At 40.5% G+C, this 11862-nt stretch overlaps 1 protein-coding gene across 3 annotated transcripts; it reads left to right on the forward strand.

Moving 5' to 3' along the window:
* The first annotated feature begins 956 nt into the window (after nucleotides 1–956).
* Nucleotides 957–11643, forward strand: dkk3b (dickkopf WNT signaling pathway inhibitor 3b). Of its 3 annotated transcripts, XM_077710211.1 has the most exons (8): nucleotides 958–2382; nucleotides 2614–2679; nucleotides 2786–2866; nucleotides 4789–4806; nucleotides 4843–4881; nucleotides 6464–6608; nucleotides 7586–7736; nucleotides 11124–11643. In XM_077710211.1, exons 1-8 carry the CDS (start codon nucleotides 2188–2190, stop codon nucleotides 11167–11169), a joined length of 741 nt encoding a protein of 246 aa, XP_077566337.1. In that variant the 5' UTR covers nucleotides 958–2187; the 3' UTR covers nucleotides 11170–11643. The 3 variants fall into 3 exon arrangements, with proteins under 3 accessions (XP_077566338.1, XP_077566337.1, XP_077566336.1); XM_077710210.1 differs by having other exon boundaries at nucleotides 959–2382; nucleotides 4789–4881; XM_077710212.1 differs by lacking the exon at nucleotides 2786–2866 and having other exon boundaries at nucleotides 957–2382; nucleotides 4789–4881.
* Nucleotides 11644–11862: the final 219 nt, after the last annotated feature.

Genomic DNA, 11862 nt, shown 5'->3' on the forward strand with positions numbered 1-11862 from the left:
CAGCCTTGAGGGGAGCCAGTGCTCAGTGTAATGGAGGAGGAGAGATGGGGACCAAGTCTAACAGTTTGTGTTCGGTTGGTAAAGAAGCTCTTTATCCAGCAGGAGATGGAAGAGGATAGTCCAAGGTGGGAGAGTTCGTCAGTTAAATGTCCGGTATTAGAGTGTTGAAGGCTGAGCTATAGTCAATGAAAACCATCCTCAGATAATTCCCATGGTGCTCCAGGTGGCTCAGTGCTGTGTGTAGAGCAATGGCGATAGCATCCTCAGTGGACCTGTTTGCTCTATAAGCATACTGGTGAGGGTCAACTGAGGGAGGGATTGTATTCCTAATATGGCAGGCGGTCAACTTTTCAAAGCACTTCATGATCACAGGCGTGAGTGCAACATGCCTATAGTCATTCAGGCTTTCATAGGATGGGGACAGGGATGATGGTGGCAGATTTCAGGCAGGATGGAATGATGGATTGTTGCAGGTAGCAATTGAACATTTTTGTGAAAACTCCAGCCAGGTGGTCAGCACGGGCTTTTAGCACCTTCCCAGGTACTCCGTCCGGGCCCGCAGCCTTCCTGGTGTTCACAGACCGAATTACCAGCCTCATTGTGGCCGGGGGTAATGAGACTGGGTCTGATTTGTCAGTCTCTACTATAAGAATACTATAAGAATCAAAAACACATTATTAGGATCAATGCCATAAGGAAGTTAGTAATTCATCTAGTGGTTGTTTTCTTACTGCAAAAGGAAAATAACCAACAAAATGATAATTTGCTGAAATCTACTGGTGAAAAAGAGTATCGCAACACTATACACTTTTGCGCATATAAACCTGCCATTGATTCAGTCATTATTTTTTTGGTTACAAATACTGCTTATATGCGAGAAAATGCAGTAAATAATTGCCGTTGACTGGGCTAGACTTTCAATCCGATTGGGAGGGTGGTCGTAAATGAACAAACGGTGGTGCTCAGTTGACAGAAGACATGGAACTTTTGAATGTGATCCACCAGGTTTTGCTGCAGACAGTGCTTTGAGAAACGCACTATCGACTGTGCAAACATAAGCAGTGCCTTGTGAAAATCACCAAATGTGGATGGTATAAGAAATTTTAAGTCGCATGTGACATCACTGACCATTTCGGTGACGAATGAGCAGCGCTATCTGCTGGATATCGGAGGTTCCCCAATGCTGCTGTGAATTGTTTTTGTCTTATCTATACATAATAATATTTCAGAGAAATGTGTTATGGTTAGGGATAGGGTTAGGTATGTGCACGTTAGTGTGTCCCTTAACATCGGGCAAAATGAAGACAACACCTTACTTCTGATTTGAATGCGATTTTGAACCCAAAAAATTGCAAATGTATGGCTCTAGGATTTTACCGTGGTCAGTTTTTGATTTGGGCCCCAGTTTTTCAAAAAATGTATTTTTCAAACTGGAAGTCGTAGTTTTGAGGTCAAAAGGTGCAACTTTGAGCCCATTTTTTTCAGACCATACATGCAACACTTTTAGACAAAATGTATTTGTTTATTTAAAGTAGAAGCACTATGAGAAACTCCCGCCGCGGCTGCCTCGAAAGTGGAAACGCTTTGTCGCCCTAGCAGGTGGGATTTGCGAAGCCGGGCCTCTCTGCCTGTATTTTTCATTTATCTTATTTTTTTAACATGAATGTACTGTGAAACAATCATCACAACCCGCTTTTTTCCATGTGATTATTATGAATTCCCTCAGAGTTCTCATCTTATCTCATTTTCTGAACTGCTTTAAGGTTCTTATTAAGGTCGCGGGGGTGCTGGGGCCTATCCCAGCTGACTCCGAGACAGAAGCAGGGGACACCCTGATTCGGTGGCCAGCTGATCGCAGGGCACAAGGAGATGGACAACCATAAACACTCACACCCATACCTAGTGGCAATTTTGAGTGTCCAATCAGTCTACCATGCATGGTTTTGGAATATGGGAGGAAACCGCAGTACCCAAAGGAAACCCACGCAGGCCCGGGGAGAAAATGCAAACTTCACACAGATGGAAATGACCTGGATTTCAGAGCTGTGAGGCTGACGCGCTAACCACCCGAGTCACCGGGCCGCCCCCTCCTCAGAGTTTCCAAATAAAACTGATCCAGCTGTGTGCACTGATGCTGTTTGCGTCATCCATTCTCTGCGCAGCCACAGAGGAGCAAGAGTCGCGAAAATGTCCAGCCGTAGTTTAGTCTCTGTTACATTCCGTCTATGTTTGTTGTGGGCGGCTTTCGGAATTTTGTCGAGCCACGCAATGATCATTCCGGAGGACCGGGACCCGAAGTTCTACAGTTTGAACGACATGTTCCGTGAAGTGGAGGAGTTGATGGAAGACACCCAACATATACTGGATGATGCGGTCGACCAGGTAAAATCTCATGGGAGCACCAGTACACTTTGTGATTCTGTGTAAAGAAAACAGAAAAGGACAAGCTTGAGAGTCCTACACGTTGTTAATAATCTACTGCAAGTCATAATTACTTACTGGAAACTATTTTTTATTTGGTTTTGTTGGGTGAAATATCATTCGAAGACATACTCCATCATAGAATGAGAGCAATGTGTGTGTGTGTATTTTTAAGTGTATTTTCCCACTTAGATATCAACGGAGCGTGCAAGGTCACTGGAAAATCAACGTCACGGGATAACCATTCAAATTGACAAGGTATACTGCTCAAATACATATGTATGGCAGCCAGGAAGGTGCTATATTTTTTTTAGAATTACTGCACACCCATTTTCAGTTCATTAAGTTTTTTTTCCAATTAAAGAAAAATAATAGCACAACCAGGGAGGAAAAATCATCCCTTAGCCGTGTGGAGATCTCAGGCGAGTGGAACAGTGTCTATCATGTGAGTTTTTCACCACTCTGTCCTCTTTCTAAAGTAATAAAGGGTGTTTTTCCTGACTAAGTCTTAAAGAATCCCGTAACTGGTTCCTAATGTCACTGATTCGTGCCAAGGAACCGTTTGAGCAAATACTGACATTTTCATTTTGATAACGACTATTTTATTTGAAAATACAATTCGAAAGAATTCTAATTTGCACTGTGATCAGACTGTCATATTGTAGGAACTTATTTTTACAGTGCACATAGTTACACAATGCTGCACCCACAGTCTATATCTCATTTTTCATTATTTGTCAACAAGCACCAAGTATGTTTGAGGCAAGGATTGTCTGTTTGTTATCAAACAGATTGAAATCCCTCAGGTGGAAATTTAACTGCACACTCTTCTGGACTGTACGGTCGGTGTATCTTAATGTAGATGACACACATGCAGACTTTTCAGCAGAAAAGCCAAAAAAGTGTGAGCCTTGAGCTTTAGCGATTAATCAGTTTTACTGCTGTTATGATAGTTTTTTAATAATTAGAAATTGATGCAATGCAAAAAGTTGAGCCAATTGTTTGTGTGATATTCTTTTACAACGACCATTTGTATAAGGGTCTTGATCTCATTCTGTAGATCGAATGTGACGATGGTACAAAGCCTTAACATTTTCTCACTTTCCAATGGAATTTTAATGTAAGTTTTCCCCTTGGGAAATATTTGCTAGACTAGACGGATACAGTAAGGGCATCTGGGTATGTCACTAACAGCGGCAGTATTTTCTGGATCATATTAGGGTAATTACAGGGTTGTCTGGACCTTACTTATAGTTTCCAGGGAGTTTTTACAATGTTAAGACGTCATGCTTTGGAGAGAAAAAAAACGGAAAGAAAAGTAGGAGAGTAGGAACAGTGCATGGGAGGATCTTTCTTAAACAAAATGAATACTGTATAGATATATGTGGGGCTACAATCTGTTTTATTATTAACATAACAGTCCAAGCTACACACAAGATAGGCTAATGTAGAAAACTTGGTAAACAAAGCAATCAAAACAATATTAAGAGGCTAAGCTAAGATAATCGTGTAGTTTGAGTTTTGTATATGGTGGGTGAGAGCTCTAACCGTAAGCAGGGAAATTATTCATTAAGTTACTTCCTCTATACACTGACCATAACCAAAACCAGCCTGCAAAACTGAATTGGTACTTGATTAATTTTTTTATTTTTTTTATCAGTCGGCTGAACCCAGAGTAAATGAGGTGATGAAAGAGGTGCCTAATATATATATATATTTCTTGGGAAAAAATTCCCTCAAATCACTAATCGAATTAATCACATGGCTGAGTCCTGATATTGTTGGGCTTGACATCTTGTTTTCAGGAGAGTTCAGTAACAGCAGACTGTCGTTAGTCAAAATTATTAAAAATTCAAACACAATGCCAATAGTAAATCACGTTTTAATACTGTGAAAATAAAGGGAAACAAAAAAAACCTGAGATGTTCATGTACTGGTGCCACCAGAAAACCAAATATTATTTACTGTAAATTGACATTTTGGTAATAGTGCTGCACAGTGTTAGATGACAAAGTCAACATTACGTCTTTCATTGTTTGTAATAACATCAGATGCGACAGATCAGACTGTGGTGAATTACAGTACAGTTTCACATAGTGTTGTCAGAAGGCAGCCCCAATAAGTGTGTCAGAAACTTTTATAATCACAGAAAAAAAAAATCTATCGTAATAATGATGGAATCCGAGTTCACAATCTCATCTTCTGGACATTGACAAAGGCAAAAATTAGAGGATGGAGCGCAACAAATATTAGATTTACAATATGTACCAAAAAGCTGCATGGACAAAGTCAAACTAGTAGAGAAAGATGCACACTTACAATTTTTTTTTTGGGCTTCAATGATTATACATTTATCTCACACCACAGGAGTGCATCGTGGACGAGGACTGCAGAGAACTGAACTATTGTCTGTATGGCACTGACAGCTCCAAGTGCCTCCCCTGCATACCAGGTGATATGGTGAGAACTCTTTCTTTTTTTACACGTGTGCACACACACACACACACACACGGACACAAAAACGCACACTAATGTGTCTACTGTGATCCTTCTTCACTCCGTGGCTTTTTTCTCACAGTTCTGGGGTTGAGGGTTTGATCCCGAAAGGGTTCCAACACTCTAAATATAATATAAAAGCAATGAAAGGAAGCTAACAGACAATTTGGAATTATAAGTATTGATGGACAAAATATAATATATGATTCATATATTTCTTAGTCCAGCATATACAATATATCAGTGGCAAGCCGCCAGGGCCTTCAAGGCCTTCTCTGCTGGCCTAAGAAATATCTGGATCACAGATTATATTTTGTCCTTCAATATTTATTAAATAATTCCAAATTGTCTGTTAGCTTCCTTTCATTGCTTTCCCCCTGGTTGCACTGCTTCCAGATGTGTGTTTTCATATTGAAGCATTTAACCAATCGCATTTCAGCCATTATTTGTTGCCAAGGTCAGAAATCTGCCTCAATGCCTTTACAATCAGTTCTGCGGGCTCTGCTGCATTGAACAAGCGTTGATAAGACTGTTGCTTTAACCAATCAGAATTCGATTTGGTGACACCAAGGCCATATTGCAGGCAGAGAGATACGTCATCGCTTTCACCAACTATGATTGGCTAGTAGGCGGACCAAAACCAAAGTGAGCCAGCAAACTTCACCCACAATGGCAGACACAGAAAAACTAATGGATTTGGTTGCAGATTTGCTCGCAAAGCAATTTTCCAGACAGACTTTTCCAGAAAAAAATGGACATCATTAGGAAAGGGCGGCCAACTCCAAAGCTAGCAAGCCTGTTACAGCCAGGAAAAGGATGTGTCCGCCACTTTCAGTGTGCTAACTATGAGAGCTACCAAGCTGTATTTGGAGCGAGCTGCACAAGCAAATATATTGTTGTGTTGACTTAAAGCCATTTTCAAGATGGACTATGCCAGAAATATGACAGGACAGGCTCAACATTCATCATTAGCATCGATGGCGATAGAAAAGAAGGAAGAAAGAAAGGAGGATGGATATTGTGTACAGTTAAAAATGATTTTTGGTGAGTAAAATATGGCTATATTCCTAAATAATATTTCAATTGTGGGCCAAGTTCTGATATCTGAAAAGCACCAGTGTTTGTATTTAATCACTAAATGTTGTTAGGAAGTGGATTTTACCCCTGACTTCGGGGGATGGGGCGGGGGATGCCCAGAATCGGTGGCCAGTTGATCACAGGGCATGAAGAGATGGACAAGTATTCACACTCACACTCATACCTAGTGGCAATTTAGAGTGTCTAATCAGCCTACCATGCAAGTTTTTGGAATGTGGGAGGAAACTGGAGTATCCGGAGGAAACCCACCCGGTGTGAGTGTAGGTGTACGTATACAGTACACAGTATTATGGGATAAAACCTGCAACATTGGATTGGAGCGTTTCTTCTTATCAGGATTTGAGAGCTGGGAGTGAACTGGATTGAAGTGGCAGTTGTGGTTTGAGTTTAATCGTGTAAAATCTTCCCATTACGGTTTTCATCTCTAAATTTCTTTACTTATACTTAGCCCTGCACAAAGAATGAAGAGTGTTGCTCAAGTCAGATGTGTGTTTGGGGCCAGTGTACAGTGAATGCCACTGAGGGAACAGAAGGAACAATCTGTCAGAATCAGAAGGACTGCAAACTGGACCTCTGCTGTGCCTTCCAACGAGGTAACCTCCTTGCTATAAAATATCTTAGAAACCGATTACAGATTCAACCCTTTAGAGCCATATACCTTCTGGCATACATAATTTGTTTAAAGTCACGAGTGTGCTGGAGCTTTACCGGCCAAAGGACAAAGAATTCACACTGACATTTATACCTGTGGGCAAATGAGGTTACATTCAGACCTTTAGCTTGAAGCCACCCAAATCGAATCTTTTTGCTTTTGACTGACTTGAGTACGATTCTTTCACAATGGTCCAATAAGTGAAGTACTAGTTACTAGTCCAATCACTTTTGTCACTTTCTAAAGTGGTTTTAAATCAGAATTGAGTTAGATCGGCTTGAATTTGCGGTCAGAACAGTCAAGTCACCCATAAAATGGCAATTTAAAAGATTCTAATGTGGCACTTGGCTTGTCTGTCTAACTCAAAGCTGGCCTGCTTTGTCACCAGTTCTTGTTTGAAGGTATTTCTCACAAAATGGTGACTCTGGAACACTGCAGAACCTGGCTGCAATGCCAAGCAAAAATAAAAAAGCTAGATTTAAAATAACATGAGACACATTGATATCGTCCTAAAAACCTGTAGATGATGAATGCCATGTCGCTTAAATAAATAAATGACTGAATGAATGAATACGTGACTAAATAAATAGAAGAAAAAAACAGATAAATAGCTGAATAAACAAACAAAAACAAATAGGCACATGAATACATGAACATATACAAAATAAATAAATAAGCAGATTTAGCAAACAAGTAGATAAAATGAATAAACTAATAATGAAACAAACAAATACATAAATAAATAAAGAGGTCAGTAAGTAAATTAGTCAGTAGGGTAAGTAAATACATAGATAAATAATGTGTGTGTTTGTATTCTCGGCGGATAAACTACTAAGTTCATACACTCTTGAATGTTTTGAAATATGTGGTTATATACTTGGTACCTTAACCATCTATTGTTGGTCCTATTCTTTCCAGAGCTTTTATTTCCTGTCTGCAACCCCAAACCAGGAAAGGGGGAGGCCTGCCTAAGCCAGCCAAATCTTTTAATGGACATGCTCGCCTGGGACCATGAGGGTCCTCGCGACTACTGTCCATGTGCAGGTAACCTGGAGTGCCAGACTCATGGGTAAGAGCAAGCAGTGGTGTAATTGCATGTTTAAGGACAATTGTTCATTGTGGCACACTTCTTTGACACTAGATAGACCTCTAAATCTGGACATTAATGACAGCCTTGAGGCCTGGACATAATAACAACCCCCGAATGATCAGGCAGAGCATACAGTCCCTCACCAACTACAAGGGCCGTGCTACAAATTCTGCTGACTCAGGTGTGGGACTGGCAGAGAAGTTAAACAACTTTATTGCCTGCTTTGTGTCCCAAACGCACCACTCAGTCACACAACCTCAACCTCCAATACAGCTCATACCAACCTTTGAAACCACCCCACTCACTGTGGAGGTAGTGGACGTAAGACGTGTGCTCTTTGCTGTCAACTCCAGGACGGCCATAGCACCGGGTGGAGCATCAGGGAACCCTGGCTGGACGTTTGGTCGCCGGACATTTGGTCACTGGACATTTGGTCACTGGACATTTGGTCACTGGACATTTGGTCACTGGACATTTGGTCACCCGGACGTTTGGTTGCCCGGACGTTTCGTTGCCCGGACGTTTCGTTGCCCGGACGTTTGGTCACGGACGTTTGGTCCCCGGTCTTTTGGTCGCCAGTCAAATGGTGACAGAGAGTAAATACTCTTGAAAACAGCTCTGAGCAAGAGTTTAATATCTAAATATCTACTGTTGATTCATGACAGAGAGAGGTTAATATCTAAGTACTGTTTAATGTCTAAGTACTGTTTAATATCCAAGTACTGTTTAATATCTAAGTACTGTTTAATATCTAAGTACTGTTTAATATCTAAGTACTGTTAAAACCAGCTCTGAAAATTATATTCACAAGTGTTTAATATCTAAATATCTACTGTTGATTCATGATAGAGGTTAAAAACTAAATATCTACTGTTGATTCATGAGAGAGAGAGTTTAATATCTAAATATCTACTGTTGATTCATATCTAAGTACTGTTGAAACCAGCTCTTCAACTTATATTCACAAGAGTTTAATATCTAAATATCTACTGTTGATTCATGACAGAGAGTTTAATATCTAAATATTTCCTGTTGATTCATGACAAAGTTTAATATCTAAATATCTACTGTTGATTCATGAGATAGAGAGGTTAATATTTAAGTACTGTTGAAACCAGCTCTCAAAATTATATTCACAAGAGTTTAATATCTAAATATCTACAACTACTACTACTTTAGATGGTCATTTTTATCAAAGAAATAAAAGTCTAGTATAAATCTAAGTATCAAGTATACTTAATTACTTATAAATATACTTTTAGCCCGGAACTTTGACATTAAAACAAAAGGCAATAAGTAAAATGTACTTATTAAAAAAAGACAACGGAAACTCACAGATGGTGTTTGTATAGAAGCAGTAAATTTTGATTCATGAGTTTGATATCTAAATATCTAGTGTTGAAACCATTCATGAGAGAGTTTAATATATAAATATCTAATATCAAAATATCAATAAGAGCATTGCCACACAAGATCTATATCCGGGTTACCTCAATCTCATGAATCAACAGTAGATATTTAGATATTAAACTCTTGTGAATATAATTTTGAGAGCTGGTTTCAACAGTACTTAGATGTCAAACAGTACTTAGATACAATGTCAACAGTAGATATTTAGATATTAACCTCTCTCTGTCATGAATCGACAATAGATATTTAGATATTAAACTCTTTTTGAGAACTGTTTTCAACAGTACTTACTCTGTCACCATCTGACTAGCGATCAAAAAAACGGGGATCAACAGGGACTAAACGTCTGGAGACCACACGTCCGGGCAGCCAAACGTCCAGCGACCAAACGTCCGGGCGACCAAAAGTCCGGGTGACCAAACGTCCGTGCGACCAAACATCCCAGTACCTCGGGGAACGTACTCAAGGCATGTGCTGACCAACTAGCACCAGTCTTCACTGACATTTTCCACTTGTCACGAGAACAAGCCACCATCCCATCCAGCCTAAAATCCTCCACCATCACCCCAGTACCCACAAACATTTTGGACAACTTCTGCCCAGTGGCATTCACACTAATTATCACACAGTGCTTTGAAAATCTGGGACTGAAACAGATTAAAGCCTGCCTTCCCCATAGCCACGACCCACATCAGTTTGGACCGGTGAGTAGATCCACTAAAGATGTAATAAACACTGTCCTGCACTGAGCCAGCTTGAGAAAACAGGGACCCAGGTCAGAATGCTCTTCATCAAATACAGCTCAGCCTTCAACTCAATGAAACCGGACATTCCTATCCCCGAGTTGGCCAACCTGGGGCTCATACCTCCCACATACTCCTGGATTGAGGACTTTCTGGTCAAAGACCTAAGCAACTGAAGCTGGTTTGACACCTCTCATCCGCCAGCACACTAAACACCGGCTAGCCACAAGTCCGTGTACTGAGAATTTAGCAATGAACATTCCCAAAAGGAAGGAACTCATTCTGGACTTCAAGAGAAGAAAGCCGCTTCTGCCCCCTGTATATCAATGGCGAGTGTGGAGCGAGTGGAGATTTTCAAATTCTTGGGGATCCATATATCTGCTGACCTCTGATGGGCAGCAATCACCTCAGCACTCACCAAGAAGGAGCAACACAGGCTCCATTTGCTGAGAGTACTCAGGAAGGAGCAATTCAACACCAGCCTTCTCACTACCTTCTACAGGTCAGCCATTGAGAGAGTGCTAACCTACACTGTAGCAGTGTGGCACTCAGGGTGTACAGAATCCCACAGGAAAAGACTGCAGAGGGTGATCAACACAGTTCCAAAGATCATCAGCTGCTCCCTATCTCCCCTGTCCAACATCGACAAGTCCCGGTCCGTAGAAGGGGCGGAGAGCATCAAAAATGACAAAATAACACATCCCAGCTTCGGCCAGGCTGGGTGGACACTCTAAATTGCCCCTATGTATCAGTGTGAGCCTGAAGGGTTTTTTGTCACCTCGTGTTCTTCGAATGGCTCGTCATCAATTCAGGCTGTCCTCCGCCTCGTGCCCAAAGTGAATTGAGATAGGCTCCAGCACCCCGCGAGCCTTATGAAGATAAAGCGGTTCAGAAAATGAATGGATGAACGAACTTTGACACTTGCACTAAAACACCATAGCTACCTCACGTGTTGCTAACCACTTCAGTCACTTTTTTCAAACCTTTCTTCTTATTGTTTATAAATCTTTTTATGACTACCTATTTATTGTACTTGTATTATGACAAAAAGGCGTCCAATTAAATCCTCCAATACTAGATTGTATACTTTTGCCAGTGGTTCTAATGTAAAATATGCCAAGTAAAAGAAATTTAGAAATAGAGCAAGTGATCTAAGTACAGCAATATCTATTAAACCTATTCTGATATTCTTCTTGGGTCTTTTCAATTTCAGACGTGGATCCATTTGTGCACAGGAGCACCAAAAAAGCAGTAATTAGAATTCATAACATCGGCTGAAACATTATTGAAACTGTGATTGAACAGTTTGAAGACAAGGAACAGCATGCCTGCTGCAGTTTTGATAAATGAGCTTTGTTTTGTATGTGTTGTTTGTAATATGCCAAGACTGAAGAAAAATTGACATGAAACATTTTAACAACAGGGGGCACACATATGGTTTTATATATATATAAAGCAGGATCGATATTGTGTACAGTTAAAAAGGATTTTATCCCTAAATAAGTTATGATAAGTGGGCCAAGTTATGATATCTGGAAAGCCTCAGTGTTGGTATTTTATCACTAAATGCTCCTAGGAAGTGGATTTTACTCCATTTTAGTGCAATTTTTGCCGTTTAGCCATTGACATCCATCACAGTCTTTTCCTGGGGAAATCACCCCCCATGGCTCGGTTGTAATGTCTGAAAAGCTCCAGTATTTGTATTTAATCAATAAATGCTGCTACGAAGTGGATTTTACCCCATTTTAGTGCATTTTTTGCCGTTTCGCGTCTGGACTTATATGGCCGTATCGACGTTCCTTGCTGTCTTTTTCCCGGGGAAATGATACTCCGAGCTCGACTCTGATGTTTTCGGCTAGATTTTACCCCATTTTCGGCTAATGTTTGCCGGTACGCTATTGACGTTCATCCCTGTCTTTTCCCGGGAGAAAAACAAATGGATTTGGTTGCAG

This window comes from Stigmatopora nigra, chromosome 2, assembly GCF_051989575.1.
Source record: "Stigmatopora nigra isolate UIUO_SnigA chromosome 2, RoL_Snig_1.1, whole genome shotgun sequence".
Lineage (NCBI taxonomy): Eukaryota > Metazoa > Chordata > Actinopteri > Syngnathiformes > Syngnathidae > Stigmatopora > Stigmatopora nigra.